Source organism: Myotis myotis, unplaced genomic scaffold (genome assembly GCF_014108235.1).
Source record: "Myotis myotis isolate mMyoMyo1 unplaced genomic scaffold, mMyoMyo1.p scaffold_m19_p_4, whole genome shotgun sequence".
NCBI lineage: Eukaryota > Metazoa > Chordata > Mammalia > Chiroptera > Vespertilionidae > Myotis > Myotis myotis.
This window is the reverse complement of record NW_023416346.1, coordinates 50,842,974-50,859,532: the sequence shown is the minus strand read 5'-3', so window position 1 is coordinate 50,859,532 and position 16,559 is coordinate 50,842,974. Positions and strand designations below refer to the sequence as shown.

The following is a 16,559-nucleotide window of genomic DNA, read 5'->3' as shown; positions in this document are numbered from 1 at the left end:
GCTGAGGGACCCCCCCCCCCCCCGCCCGTGCATGAATTTCGTGCACTGGGTCTCTAGTCTAGTATAAAATAATATTGTTTGCCTGATAAAAAACTAAGAAAAATTTTATAAAGGTTAGAATTATACATTGAATATCTGACTCAATATGGTTTTAGTCAGTCTATAAAATAGATTTGTTCCTAAAAATTATGAGTTGAATTTATGTAAATGAGTTAAAGTCATGAGGAAGACAATAAAGACACCCTATAGTGAGTCCCTCTGCAAAGCAAAATATCTATTTGTAAAATGAGTAATCATTATCTAAATATATTTGCTTAATATAGATTATACACATAATGTTTTCTTAAAACAGGGGATGATACAGTAATAAAATAGAGGCATTTATGATTTAGAATATTTTTCTTCCTAAAGGAAATTCTTTTATGAAAAAGAAATCTAAAATGTGCAATTTCAAAAATTAGACTTTATTTTTTTTATTTTTGTTGCCTACATTTAAGTTACCAATGGCTATTTTAAAAGTTAAGGACCTCCTATGACTTCTAAATGGCTAGTGATGATTCATTCTCTGGAAGTAAAATGAAACAGACGCCATTTTAAAAAGATGATTCACAGCATCACACTCTGTCAGCATCCAAAGGCCTTAGGTATTATCTAGTTCAACTTTTCCAGCTTTCTTGTCAGGAAACAGGGACCCAGAAAGGTTACCAAACTGGGTAGTGGCAGTCAGAAAAAAAACTCGAGTCTCCTTACTCCCCAAACACAGGACTCTTTTTTATTAAGTGCTGGGGACACACACACACACACACACACACACACACACACACACACTGTACAGGAAAGAATACACTAGAATGTGACTACTAAGGAAAAGGCTGGAAAAGTTTGTGGATTTGGGGAAAGCAGGAAAATGTTCCCCCACCAAAAAACAATGGGAGAAAGCAGGAAGCAACTGGGAGAGGTATAAGAATGGACCACAGCTAATTTCACTAAGAGTACCAACACCTAATGGAAATTTTTATGCATTAAATCACCTTCTAGAAGTTACTTTACTTTGTTCCGGTTACTTCCTCCCTAGGCTTCTGATACACTGACTTGTTGATTCACAGCAAATTCTTTCTAGGTGCCAGGAAGCGTGAAGCATTCCTTTCCCAATGTTTCACAGCACTTGAAAAACATTTAGAGTAGAGCATCAGGACAAAGACTAAATTATCTTAAGGATAGTAACATCGTATATAAAAATCTCAGGTCCCTAAGAAAATATTTAAAAACATTTTCCTAGATATATGAAGCATATATATATATATATGGCCCAGTGCACAAAAATTTGTGCACTGGGGGGGGGGGGCGGGTCCCTCAGCCTGGCCTGTGCCCTCTCGTAGTCTGGGACCCCTCGGGGGATGACCACCTGCTGGCTTAGGCCTGCTCCTCGGGGGATTGGGCCTAAGCTGGCAATCAGACATCCCTCTGGTAGCCCGGCACCCCTCAGGGGATGTCCACTTGCCAGCGGGGAGCAGACCTAAGCTGCAGTCAGACATCCTTAGCGCTGCTGAGGAGGCCGGAGAGGCTCCCACCACCACCGCTGTACTGGCAGCCATCAGCCTGGCTTGTGGCTGAGCAGAGCTCCTCCATTTGGGAGCTCACTGACCACCAGAGGGCAGCTCCTGCATTGAGTGTCTGCCCTCAGTGGTCAGTGTGTGTCATAGTGACCAGTCTTTCTGCTGTTAGGGTCAGTTTGCATATTACCCTTTTACTATATAGGATAGAGGCCTGGTGCACGGGTGGGGGCCGGCTGGTTTGCCCTGAAGGGTGTCCCGGATCAGGGTGGAGGTCCTACTTGGGTGCCTGGCCAGCCTGGGTGAGGGGCTGATGGCTGTTTGCACAGCTGGTCACACCCCCTTCAGGGTGGGGGTCCCCACTGGGGTGCCTGGCCAGCCTGGATGAGGGGCTGATGGCTATTTTCAGGCTGCCTGCACCCCCTTTAGAGTGGGGATCCCCACTGGGGTGCCTGGCCAGTCTGGATGAGGGGCTGATGGCTGTTTTCAGGCTGGCCAAGCCGGCGACTGAAACTCCCAGCCTCTCCTTTTTTTCTTTTTTCTTTTTATTCTGGGATTTATTTACCTTCTATAATTGAAACTTTGTTGCTGCTCCAGCTCCAAGGCCACGGCCTGCTGAAAGCAGGTATCTTGGGTTTGTTTAGCTTCTATAATTGCAACTTTGTTGCTTATAGAGTGGAGCTCAGAGCCCAGCCACAGCAGGGAGGAAGCTTGGCTTCCTCCATCACTGGAGCAAGCAAGCCTCCTGCTTGCTTCAGCTGTGTGGCTGACGGCCACCATCTTGGTTGGGTTAATTTGCATATCCTGCTGATTAGCCAATGGGAAGCATAGCGGAGGCATGGTCAATTACCATGTTTGTCTATTATTAGATTAGATACACACACACACACACATACACACACACACATATGCACACACACTAGAGGCCTGATGCATGAAATTCATGCAAGGGGCTCGGCCCTTGCAGCCCCAACTTCATCCAAAAGGTCATCCGGAAGGATGTCCAGAAGGACATCTGGAAGGTCATTTGGCTGTCCTGTCTAATTAGCATATTATGCTTTTATTATTATAGATGCATATGTATATATGAAGCCTATATATCTAGATGTGTATATAAACTATATATAACCTATATATACATATAGTTATAACCTATATATAGATCTATATGTATCTGTATGTACATAGATCTATATATATATAGGTGTATACGTGTGTGTGTATATAGGCTTCATATATATATGTATATATATATATATAGACATCTCTATAAGCTTCATATAGATATAGGCTTCATGCATCTATATCTATCTAGATATATATATATATACACACACATATATATACAGGCTTCATATAGATATAGGCTGCATATATCTAGGACATAGATAAGTATATTTTAAAGGCAGGAATCTTAAGTTAGAAGAGAAGCAAAACATGGTGTATATCATAGTTGGAGAAAATAAGTAAGGGGGTGGACAGAACATATACAATTAGAAGTCATTTCACTTAATGACTTAGTGAGTCATGCTAACCATCTGTATGTGAATGGGAACTTTGTTTTCAGTAGTACATTAAGAGGAGCTAGAAAATGTAAATCTTTAAGGGAAAGAGGATGAAAAGCTGAACATGCACTTCTAAAATGTATGAGAGATAATAATGGCAGCCAATTTATTCATTTCATCTGTTTACTCTCATGAAGGTTGTTACAAAAGCATGCTATTATTAGCTGCAAGTAAATACGTCAGAAATGGAGCTGTGATCGCTCAAGAGGTGTGTTTTGATGTTGTTTTTAAAGTGAAGTGCAGCTCTCTCAGTACCAGGACTCCAACCAGCTCACGTACAACAACAGATGCTTTGGTCCTTTAGGGGCAGAGTAAGACTAGGGGATTGGGTTCTAGCTCTAAAATTCAGGGACAGATTTGACATCACACAAGAATCATGCTGGTCAGCCCCACCCAGCATGGGTTGATGCCATGTAAGTGTTGAGTGTTAAAAAGGAATTGTCTGTTTTAGGACCACAATGTTTTGCCTAAGTGTTGAGTGTTAAAAAGGAATGGTCTGTTTTAGGACCACAATGTTTTGCCCAAGTGATAGCAATATATATATATATATATATATATATATATATATATATATATATATATATATCATCAGAAAGTGCCCCATGGTTTTTAAAAATTTTATTAATCTATTGAAATATAATCTATTGGTCTACTTCAGAATATATAAACGATTTCTTTCTCATGCCTTCAAAATGATCATGTTTCTAAACACTGAAATAAAAGATGGCTCACTATAGTTTAGAAAAATACTTTATCTTCTGTCAGCAAATTGCTATAGGAGCTCCCAGAAGACCACTGGTAGGATACTTGCTATACAAACAAAAAGCTTATTCACTTATATCATCTTGAAAATGAACAGTTACAAGATAACACACCTAGAATCACCCCTCAAGTTAATCTCCAATTACTGTGGTATTATTGGCTTTATATCCTTCTGGATCTTTAAAATTAAGAAACATGGCTCCCAAAGAGTGTAACTATACAAGTTCTAGGCTACATATCATGTTAGAGGACTCCAGCATGCTTCATGAGCTTTTCTTTGTTTCTGTCAATCATCTTGTCATTCAGAATTAAGAAAAGCTGTCAATTGAAGAACACAGAACAATGCTAATAAATTTTTATGTTCAAACACAAGGCATATCACTTCAGATTTCTCCCTAGGGGAGCAATTTTCCTCATTTGACAACCATTTTAGCCTCACAGGTAGACATTTCAATTTATCAGTTAATGATTTTTTTCCTCCAAATCATTCACTTTTCATCCTTCTCATATCTACCAGGGCAATTAAAGAGATCATGATGCTATCAATAATCAGCCATTCTCAAAAGGGTGGGGCCACTATTCCAATTTGTCTTTAAATCCTTTTGTGGATAGTTTTGCTGTTGTCTAATGACTACCCAGGCTCCTTGAGAAGCTACCTGTAAACACTCATTTTAAATGCGGTAATTACTATTTTGAAGAAATACAACACATGGAGGCATTACTGATCATTCTGCCAATTCAACATTGACTTGAAATTAATTACATCCACTTGTAAAACCATTTATCATATATTATCAAATACAAGCATTCTAGCCTCTAAAGCAATGTCTGATATAAGCCCTACTTTCCTACTAAGTGATATTAGAGACATATTACCAAAAGAGAGTTCCAAAATAGGCTGGTTTTAAAACCTTGCATGAAGAAGAGAGTAAGATAGCAGACAGCCAACCCTGTGGCAGTTCACTTGTTTGCTGATCATTTAAAAATTAGGTGGCTATTACCACTGGTCACATCCCTCATCTTTATGGCCATAGGGATGTCTGTCTTATCAAAGTTACCTACCACTATGCTTTGGGACTTTTAGACTTTGCCCTCGCTCTGCTTTGATCTGGGCATTTTCCTCCCTTTAATCAGGAATTCTGGTGAATTACAATTCACCAGAGGAGGTCAACTTTCAAACTGTACTTCCACCAGAAAAGCCCCATGTTAGAGGCTTCTGCTTATGTGAAACATACTCATTACTGATCTTTGACTTAAAATTCTCTATCAAAATTCTGTAATTGTCTCCTGTTTCTCCCTTTGGCATACTCATATATAGCACTTTGCATTTCAGGTTAAAATTAGATACTTATGATGAACACAATATTTCATTCTTAGAAGAAAAGTTGTAGCTATTTGACAGTGTGAAATTTCTCAAAATGAAATGTGTACTTTCATAATGTAGACAATTTCCTCATAAAGGAAATTTGCTATATAAATAACTAACTTATATACAAAGATAAACCATAAACAAAGACTTCCTCATAATTCTCTTTTTAATAGATTGTATATTCAATATAATCTCAGTTACATAAACAAATATGCAGATTTATAGATACAAAGACACGGAAAAATAATTGAAAGAAATATTCCAGTCCTAACCGGTTTGGCTCAGGGGATAGAGCGTCGGTCGGCCTGTGGACTGAAGGGTCCCGGGTTCCATTCTGGTCAAGGGCATGTACCTCAGTTGTGGGCACATCCCCAGTAGGGGTTGTGTAGGAGGCAGCTGATCGATGTTTCTCTCAAATCGATGTTTCTAACTCTCTATCCCTCTCCCTTCCTCTCTATAAAAAAATTCAATAAAATATATTTAAAAAAAGAAATATTCCAAAATGTTAAGAGTGGATATCTCAGAATGGTGCAATTATGAATGGCTTGCATTTTTTTCTATTTTTTTATTTTATGTTTTCTTCAATAAATTAAAATTACTATAGTATTATGGAATATAGCTTTAAATGTCTATGCATTTGCATACCTGCCTGTTTATTGTGGTAAACTACATATAAAATAAAATTTCAGTTTTAATAATTTTAAAGTATACAATTCAGTGGCATCAAGTATATACACAACATTGTACAACCATCACAACTATCCAGTTCCAGAACTTTGTCATCACCCCAAATGGAAACCCTGTATCCATTAAGCAGCATTTCCCATTCACCCCTTCCCTCATCTCCTGGTAACCACTAATATGTAATTGATCTCTATGGATTTTCCCATTCTGGATATTTCATAAAAATATAATAATACAGTATGTGGCCTTTTGTGTCTGGCTTCCTTCACTTAGCATAATGTTTTCAAGGTTCACTCACATTGTAGCATGTATCAGTACCTCATTTCTTTTTATGGCTGAATAATATTAAATTGTATTGATATACCACATTTTGTTTATCCCTTAATCTGTTGATAAAGATTGGGTTGTTTCCACCTTTTGGCTTTTGTGAATACTGCTGCTATGAACATTCAAGTACAAGTTTTTGTTCCAAGATTCTGTGTTCATTTCTTTTGGGTATATACCTAGGAGTAGAATTTTATTGACATATACTTTGTTAAAAAATACCTTTAATTCAACTCGACCATTCTGTGTATAAAGTAGCAATGCTTTTTTAGAATTATTAATGATAACCCTTATAACATCATCCCAAAATAATACCATTCCATTACCAATCACTGACCATGGTACAGTTGTTTTTTGTTTTTTTTTTTAACTCCAAATCACAGTAATTTTCACCCTTACTCTTTGGGAACAAATTTCTCTTATGCTAAAACACTTTAAGAACCGAAAAGTACATACTTTTCCTTTTAGCAAAGCCATTCTAGCAGTACCTAATTCACTTTCAAATGCTTACATATCTAAAGTACTAAATATATGTTTGTATATTTTGTTGATACTTTAACAGGAAAGCATCACTAAATAGACACCAATACTTAAGTCTTTATAACACTAAGTAGAAGCAATATATAGAATCTTAACTGGCAGATAGTAACCAGAGAGGATAAATACAGCCTGAAAGAGTATACCATACCAATTTTAAGTGCTTAAACTCTCACCCTCCCAAAGTAAAGCTGATAACATCTCATGAACATAAAAACCCAATAATATCAAGGTTAATTTTAGCTGTAGACAATGCTTAAAGTGGGCTAAAGAAGATGATGGTGGACTCTGTGTTCACCCATACCTATTTAACAACTGTTGGATTCTCCCATTGTTCCTTCCCCACAAACACATGCACACACATTTATGCAATATACATTCATGCACATGCACACACATGCACGCCCGTGCACGTGCACACACACACACACCTGAACTACTATACTTCCAACTCGGTGGCTGCAATTAAGGGTAAAAGTGTTTTATAGCTCAGTCATCCCCTAGATATCAGGCTTTCCCCGTTATTATTCCCACCCTCACCACAACATAGCACCTTGAAATTCAGAAAGCAGAAAGAAAAATTTGTTAGAGAAGGAGTAGCCTTAACTGTAATTAAGGGATATGATTTGGGTTTATTAAAAATAAAGCAATGCAGAGCACTGGCCAGGTGGATTAGTTGGCTGGAGCATTGTCCCTGTACAACAAAAGGTTGTGGGTTCAATTCCATGTCAGGGCACGTACCTAGGTTGTGGATTCTATAGGGTGCATATAGGAAGCAACCAATCAATGTTTCTCTCACATCAATATTTCTCTCTCTCTCCCTTTCTCTCTAAAAATCCATTAAAAAATCAGAATAGGATTTAAAAAAAGTAAAGTACTGTGGAATATTTCTATAATATTGGTAGACTTCTCTTTAAGAAAGTTTCAAATAGGAACTATAAATTTATAGTGAACAATCAATTATGAATGTTTAATTACATAAAAGGCTTTACACATTCCAACTTTGCTAGGATCAATACTATCAATTACTTTTATTTTTTCCTTTACAAAAAAACTTAAGATGCTTTCATATTCTGATATTGCTCATAAAAACTCCTACAGCAAAACCCAGAAGGAACTCTTTCACCCTACTCTCTGCAGAATTTTTAAAATAGCTGTGACATAACAGCAATAATTTATATCATAGAAGTTTACTCAAATGAAGATTTATGAACTTTATAAATGTCTTATTTTGTTTGTGGAAAAACTGAATGGCAGTGAAGGAAGTTGTCCAAAGTCTCACTAGGAATCAGGGCAAAGCAAAAAATAAAACTCAAATCCAATTAACTATCAAGACAGTGATCTGTCCACAAGGCAAACTATCTCAGTTACTATGGGGGATAGGCATTCTAAAAAGGCAGTAGAATTAAAACATGCTATATCATAATAATACAATCATATCATTTATGTGTGTGTGTAAGAGAATGCTATGTGTATCACCAAATTCCCAATGTTTTATTTTTATAGATTGTTTATTCTTATTTTTATTCACTTATTTCTTTGTGCTTTGTGTATATTTCTTTTCTCTCCTATTAGACTAGAAGATGCTTTATAGTGTGGACCAAATTTTAGTACTTTTTTACCTATAGCCCAGTGCTCTAAACACAGTAGGCATTCAATAATATGAGCATGTCTGTGTATAAAATTTCATAGACAGACACTTAACCATCTCTTCCCAACCACCAAAGCAAATCATGGTGACAACCTTTGAACTTCCTTAAGAACTCCAACCCCACATATTAAAGAATAAAAATAAGATCAATAGAGACTACTCCGATAATGGCAATGCACAGAGATATTATAACCTTAATGTTATTTGTGTGTTTAAGTGCATAAATTAAGGTGGCCAAGAATGAATTGGCATAATTTAACTAATTAACTAACACCCTGTCATTACCCACAAGCTGGTACATTTCCCCCAAGTAGTGTGTTATCCTAACTCTTTTGCTCCTTGATTCTTCGATGTATCCTCTGACCAATTAACTACTTGGTGGCAGTTATATCAAAGTGTACCAGGTTGTAAGAGGAGGAATAAATTCTAATCAGTCTTTCCTACTATTTATTAACAGCTTTTATGAAGTTATCTGGTGAAATAATAGGATAAAATTGAAGAGCAAATTCAATTTTGGATTAAAACAACACATAGTACTTTGCCTTAAAAAAATTCCTCATTGATCAGCTCTGAGGTCTATTTATCCATGTTACTCTCTAACTTCCCAATAATAAAGAATAGGCTGAAAGAGTTATTTTCTGGGCCTAATTTTAAAAAATCACTCACAAGTTATCTTCATTTCTCTTCAAAATTTTTCTATAGTCTTACCTCCCAGTCCAAATAATCACAAACATCTTCAAAGTTAGTGAGCAGAGACACTGAGCAGAAGAGCCGTGGCAGTTCATCCCTTGTCATTGGGGGAAATCGGCTATCTTTAAGGGCACTGTTGAAAACAAAGCAAATATTAAAGCAATCGCTAAATATGAGTGTTCCTAATTTCAAGTGCATATCATCATTTCAAAAAGGTAAGAGATAAAAAAATCATTAAGGTGCCCATAATCTTCAAATATATTTAAAGGCCCCAAAGATTTTAGTTGTCATTTTTTTCATTCAATAGATTGTGTTTACTAGCCAATCCTGTGACCAATTCAATTGTAAAGAGTGAATGCTCACCCAGCTGGAGTGGCTCAGTGGTTGAACATCAACCTGTGAACCAGTAGATCATGGTTCAATTCCCAGTCAGGGTACATGCCCAGGTTGCAGGCTTGATCCCAAGTGTGGGGCAGTGCAGGAGGCAGCTGATCAGTGTTTCTCTCTCATCATTGATGTTTCTATCTCTTTTTCCCTCTCCCTTTCTCTCTGAAATCAATATAAAATATATTTTTTAAAAAGAGTGAATGCTCAGTCACATTTCCTGTACTGTCATTTCCTGGTGCACTTTCTTGTTACTTGTAGAATCTGAGAATGTTTTATTTTACTTTTGAGGAGAATAAAAACCAGACTAGTGGAAACTTGTGGGGAGACTTCTGGATCTAGTGCTGGTGGAAAAAAAATATATGCATTTCATGTTATAAAAAAAGTTCATACTAGGTTGGCCAGTTATAGCATTCAGAGTTCAAAAAAATGATCAAAATTTCATTTTCTTCAAGCAAAAGAAACAAAAGAAAATGAAAAGAATCATGCAAATTTCAGACTAAAACTACTCACAAGGATTTCAGGCCCCCTATAAAGAACAATTCAATATATGACTCAAAAATTATGAAACTACAGGAAATAAGTCTAATCTAGGAAATAAAAGTATGATTAGGAGACCATTAATCACATCAATGGATTTCTGAGTACATCAACTCTGATTGGATCCTGCAATCAAAGGTAGTATACCACAATGCCAAACTCTAGAGAACAACCACTATAAAGGACAAAAATGTGGGAAGATCACAATTCTTCCTGTAATAACAGAAAAGACAGAAAATACAGACACATAGACACACTCACACACACACACACACCAGGTGCTGTGAGTTCCTTGTACTTTTAAAAGAAACCACTTTCTGGTCAAGACAAACAAACATACCACTGACTGCATACTATATTAAATGGTACTGCTGGCGTTGGAGCCATTGATCCTCAAACGTCTTATATAGCAGCTAGTCGTAAGCATGTTTTCATAGATAAATTCTTATAGGTTACAAATTTAGAGTGTACAAACTGTTTGGGTCATAACAAAGTCCTGTGGCCTTTAGAAATAATTCCTTTTTAAGTGACTTCCTTGTTGCTGGATATTTTTTTCCATTTTTTAATCCCTTCTTTCGCATTCTGAAACTCACCCACTGTATTGTACAAATACATACCAATGTTTGTATTTTCAAATACATTTTGGTGGTCATTCTATCCTTCTATAGAGAGGGAAATGCTCATAGAAAGATTAGAGGTGCCCTATATAAAATAAATATGTTTTTTTTCCCAGTCAAGGAGTCAAGATTAACCAAGAAAAGCAAGAAATCTATGAGAATCCATACTCTTAGTATGGCATTTCACTATTTTATAATTTAACAACATAAATTTCCTATGGTCTGGCTTCTTTTATTTTCCAATTGGCAAATAAAGTTTTAAAAAGTATTTTAAAGTTCTCATTCAAAGCCAAGATAAAGACATACTGGTATGTCTGTATAAATTTGACCTTTTCCTCACCAAAGCATATACACACACTGGAAAGAAGCTCTAAAACAAACTAGAAGAATCCCATGCAAAAAGACCAAAAGGCAAATCACACTTTCAATTTTCCTGCTTAAAAAAAGGCTTGCACATTAGAATGATATAAAATGTATATTTTAGGGTTATTGCTTTTTTATTGTGGTAAAATATAGAACATAACATTTACCTTATTAATCATATTTAAGTGTACAGTTCTGTGAGATTAAGTACATTCACACTGTTGAGCAACACTCACCACTGTCCATCCCAAGAATTTTTTTCATCTTGCCCAACAGAAACATGATGGCCATTAAATACTAACTCCCCATTCCCCCTTACTCCCAGTCCCTGGCAAAAATGCAACTGAAATACACTTTCATAATTTCAAGTAATTATAGTAATATAGCCACTAATGTTTTAATATATAACAGCTTTATTGAGATATAATTCACATATCATAAAATTCACCCCTTTAATGTACACAATTCAATGGTTTTTAGTATATTCACAGAGTTGTACAATTGTCACCATTATCCAATTTTAAAACATTTTCATTACACCCAAAAGAAAGCCCATACCAATTAGCAGTCATTCCACATTCTCCTCTCCCCCCCCAGCTGTCAGAAACCATTAATCTACTTTCTGTTTTTATGGATTTCTCTATTCTAGACATTTCATATGAGCAGAATCATACAATATGTGGCCTTTGTTCGTTTGAATTTTTTCACACAGCATAATGTTTTTGCAGTTTCACTCATGTTGTAACACATATCAGTACTTCATCCTTTTTACTGCCTAATAATATTCAATTATCTGTATAAATCACATTTTGTTATCCACTTATCTGCTGATGGAAATTTGGCTTGTTTCCACTTGGGGGCTGTTATGAATAATGCTGCTATGAATAACCATTTTTTACTTTTTGTGTGGACATATGTTTTCATTTCTCTTGGGCAGATACATAGGAGTGGAATTGCTAGGTCATATGGTAATTTCATGTTTAACTTTTTCAGGAGCTACCAAACTGTTTCCCACAGTGGCTGTACCACTGTATGTTCCTACCAGCCATGTATAAGGATTCTTTTCAATGTCCCCACATCCTCGCCAATACTTGTTATGGTCTGCCTTTTTAATTATAGTGCTAGGCCTCCTTTAATGAAGAGGGTTTTTTTTGTATCTAGCTCTAGCTTTCCATTAAAATACACATGCCATACAGTTAATTTCTCAACACTCTGAGGCAAGTTAACATTTTGTTGACTTTATTTTGTATCAAACCAACAAAAGGTAAATGATAGTTCAGTGCAATTCAAACTATTTCAAATTAAGGACATTTTCTAAAATCTGAGGATCAGGCCAGCAATATTTCCTGGTTGCTCAATCATTCTGGACTTAAAAAAAAAAAGAATGTTCAGAACAAGGAGTAGATGGGAGAATGCAACATGGCTAATAGGAGAAACTGACAATCATGCCTCGCCATACCAAGACTCAAAAGTATTAAATTCAAAACTCTGAAATAGTGAAGGTACATTAGTCATGATGGAAACACTCTGCCTTTATAGAGACACCAGAACAAGACTTTTAATTCTTATATTTTTTCATCAACTCTAAGTAACTTCATTAAACTCATGAGCATAGGAAAATTCCAAAAGGTAGGAAGCCCTCAACATCTCTAAATGCAAATTCCTAGGGAAAGAAACTAGCAATGAAAGCCTAGCAAGGATTTAAAGGATTATGAAAAAGATGAAAAATGCAGGTGGAAACTGACCTCAGAGCTGCTAGGCTGATGTGGATAGCTAATAAACAAGATTCAGTTTCCCTCAGCCCCGCTCTCTTGTATATAGAACATGCAGTGTGGAGGGTGAGCCTTTAGAGAGGCCATGCAGTCCAGAGTTGGATAGTGGATTATTCAAGGTGACCTAGCTAGTTAGTGACACAGGTGGGGATACAACCCAGATTATTGACTGAAGTCTAAAATTCTTTCTACTCTAGTATCTATACTTTAGTTTCCACCTTTGAATAGATTATAAATTTTTTAAAATATTAAAATTAAATGCTTGCCTTACTTGGCAATTTTGATCTCATACCTGCAATGCCTCTGCCTAAAAAAGGTAAATAACAATTTAATAGCATTCATTAGTAGCCAAAGGGTAAATAGAGCCAGACTTCCTGTCTACTAGAAATATGCAGGAGCAAAAAAAGTATTTTAAAATATTAATGCTGTCCATGGAAAGCATTTTATACCAAAGTAGAGTCTGCCAATTTAAATTCTAGGCAGTCTAAGGAACTGACAAATAGTGAAATCCTGTAGTAAATTCGTACAAAGTTCTCTTTGCTACAATAGGAAGCCAATTTCTAATGTTTGAATATTGCTATGGAAAAAAATAAAAACCGCTTATATACAAAACCAGCTGGCTGCTTCATCACCCATATGATGGATGGGTAGGTTTAAACAACAATTTAATTCGCATACCAAATTCAAATATATTCAATTCAAATTGGCACCTTCCCAAGAATATATTTCTCCTAATTGAGAAGCAGTCTTAACATCTGTCAAAGTTAATATCTAATGTTAAATAGCACTTTAATGAAAACGAACATTTTTAAAAAAGGAATTAAGAGTTTGGCTATGAAAGAATCAAAGTGTTTGTGACAGTGCCTAGAAACTGTGAGAGAGAAAAAAACACAGCTGAAAAGAGACAAAACCTTAGATATTACAAGGCTCATCATAAACAATATAGCATGCAACAAAAAAGATTTAAATGAATCTAGCTAGCTAGCCATTCCCTCACTCATTCATTCATTCCTTCGATTTCTAAAACACTAAGGACCTTAATCAGTTACCCAGTGGAAAGTTACCAAACTGAGAAAGGCTCCATATTACAGGCAATCATTTTTCATGACAAGGAAGTAATTAAAATCAAAATTAAAAATCCCTGTTTGGATAGGTGAAGAAAAGCAAATCAAGCATACATTAGTCTGAAAAAACACACAGTTTTTCATGAGGGGTTTCAATCATTTAGATATTCTGCCATTCCTCATCAGAGCTACTGGAACAGAGTGCACATGTGGCATGTGTGAACTCCAGAAACTTTAGAGTACTAGAATTATCCATAAACTTTCTTTCACATTAAGTAGCAATTTTCGCTTCCCCACTATTAAAGAAAATAACAGGCATAAAACAGAACATAAAAAAGTGACTATTCATCAAACCTAAGGGTAGAGAGGAGTGACAAAAGACACGATTATGGTTAAGGAAAGGGCAAAGGAACCTTATTTTGGTGAGGGCTGTGACACAAAAGGAAATTTCCCATCATTAAGCCATATGTAAAATGTTATTTAATTGGGAGATATTTTTCCCTTTAGAATAATACAAACCGTTTACTGTTCAATGAACATTAACAGTTATTAATTTAAATATATATAATATATATTTATATATATTAATGTGATATGATGGGTGATTAATGAAGAATGGAAGAAAAAATTAAGAGAAAGTAGAAAGGAGAAAAAGAAAATATATAGAAAGAAATAAAGTTGGAGAGGAAAAGAAAACAAGAAGCAGGAAAAGAAGTGGGAGGTAGAGAAAGTAAATAAATACACACAAAAGGGACAAAGAGAGAAAGCAAGCAAGGAGGCCTGGAAGGGTAAGAGGGAAAGGGAGACTTAGTGCGATTCATCCTGTAGGTTTCCATAAATATTATGTAGCTCCTATTCTATAGGATTTACTTAGGCTTTAGAGTGTTATCACCTACTGATTGACTTAAAGTTCCTGAATTGCTCTAATCTAGAATTCTTAAAAGCCTCTATTCTCTGGGATAGCCACAGGTGCCCACCAGGAGGGAGAAATACTCTCTAGGCTGCATGCTGTGATGACCAGAGCAATACTGTCAAGAATCTGCCTCCTAGCCACAAGTTCCTCACCTCGAAATTAGGGGAACAAGTTGTGAATTTGATTCGGTGGAGCAGAACTAAAACTGGGGGGGAGGGGGTGTGAGGGGGAGAGACATAGAAAAACAGACAGCTAAATGTTTAGTGTGTATGGAAGGTACTCCTCATTTCCCTCCGTATAATGTCCACATAGTGCTCTCCTTTCAGAGTTTCTGGATTGACTTTATCCTGGTTCTAGAAATAGATGTCTAGAAAGAGTGTTTTGTTTACATCATTTTTCTGATGAAAATCTTTTAAAATATATTCTACCTAAGTATAATGAACATCATTTAATTGTTTCTTCATGACTCAGGTTCATCTTTAAGATTCAATATGACTTTGGGTCATTCATTACTATCCAGTATTAGAACAGTGCTCTCAATGGTCTTGACAAAAAAAAAAATCTGTGTGTCTGGAAAACAAATTACGGTATGACCACTGACAATTTTAATCTTGGGAAACTTGAAAATGTGAGATTGTCTCTACTTTCAAGAGAATGTAACACAAAAGTAATCTGACATAGACTTTCAAAGTTTCTAGGGATTTCATTCTTGTGTTATCTGAGTTAGGACACTATAAAACTGAACTACCTCTCAAGTAAAGTTGAACATAAATTTTACTGACTTTTCTCTTACAATTTAGAAACCTCTACAACCCTAACCAAGTATCATTTCCGCAGGGCCATTAAAAGCATGTCTCCAAAGTATGACAACAGTTCCCTGTGACTTACTGCCAATAACTGTAGCTCCTAAAAATGCAAAATTGAAGTCCTCATTAATACATGAACACTATTTCACAGTCTTAAAGAACATAGCACAGTAGAATGGTCAAGAGTTTGGATTCTGAGTCAGACATACCTGCATTTGGATCCTGGCTTTATTGCATACTAGCTGTGTGACATCTGCATAAGTCTCTTAACCTATGCCAGCTTCCATTACCTCATCTATAACATGAGAATAATAATAGTGCCTACCTCTCAGGGTTACTATAACAAATAAATAAAATATCAGCGCCTATATAAGTGTCTTGCATACACTAGGTGCTTAATAAGCAGTGGTTAGAAAATAACTTTGATCATCAGCATATTTATAAAGTTGATGCTCACTGGGCAGCCACCACATCATGGCTCTGGTGGAAGGAAGGGAGCCCCAGGACTATAATCTTTAACCCTTCAAACTTGAGATGGGAGGATCTAAACAAGCTATCCTCTCTAGGAATTAAATGTGGCCATCCCAGGGGATAATGGCTACCTTCCCAGGTACTGGTTTTGTTTGTATGTTTGTTTTTCTGAGAAGCCTTCATTTCATTTTCTTTAATTTTCAAAATATTTATTAGGCACCTGTTCTATTCCTTTTATTGCGTGAAGAGTCATGGAGCATATAAAAATAGTATATTACAAAATAATACATGGATACATATAAAAGATTTATTAAATTTACATTCGATAGGAATGCTGAGAAGGAGTGGTCAGACAAGATTAACTTCTTTTCTGGAAGGATCTGTTTTACACTCATTGCTGCTGGTTTACTACTTACCAAGTGATCCAGAGTTGTAGGAAAATTTTACAGAAACGAAATGAATACATTTTTTCTAGTAACACATCTACTACATCA

At 36.0% G+C, this 16,559-nt stretch overlaps 1 protein-coding gene and 1 long non-coding RNA gene across 6 annotated transcripts in view; both read right to left on the bottom strand.

Moving 5' to 3' along the window:
• Nucleotides 1-16,559, bottom strand: part of AMMECR1 (AMMECR nuclear protein 1) — a 181,195-nt gene that overhangs the window by 79,976 nt on the left and 84,660 nt on the right. For all 5 annotated transcript variants that reach the window (XM_036305170.1, XM_036305166.1, XM_036305167.1 and 2 more), the window contains exon 3: nt 9,154-9,268. In XM_036305170.1, coding sequence (XP_036161063.1) covers nt 9,154-9,268 — 115 coding nt within the window. The remainder of the gene's footprint in view (nt 1-9,153; nt 9,269-16,559) is intronic.
• On the bottom strand, nt 109-5,565 carry LOC118654040. The gene is made up of 3 exons (XR_004966959.1): nt 5,522-5,565; nt 3,994-4,198; nt 109-1,164 (listed from the first exon to the last, which is right to left on the bottom strand). It is a non-coding gene; the product is annotated as an uncharacterized LOC118654040 (long non-coding RNA).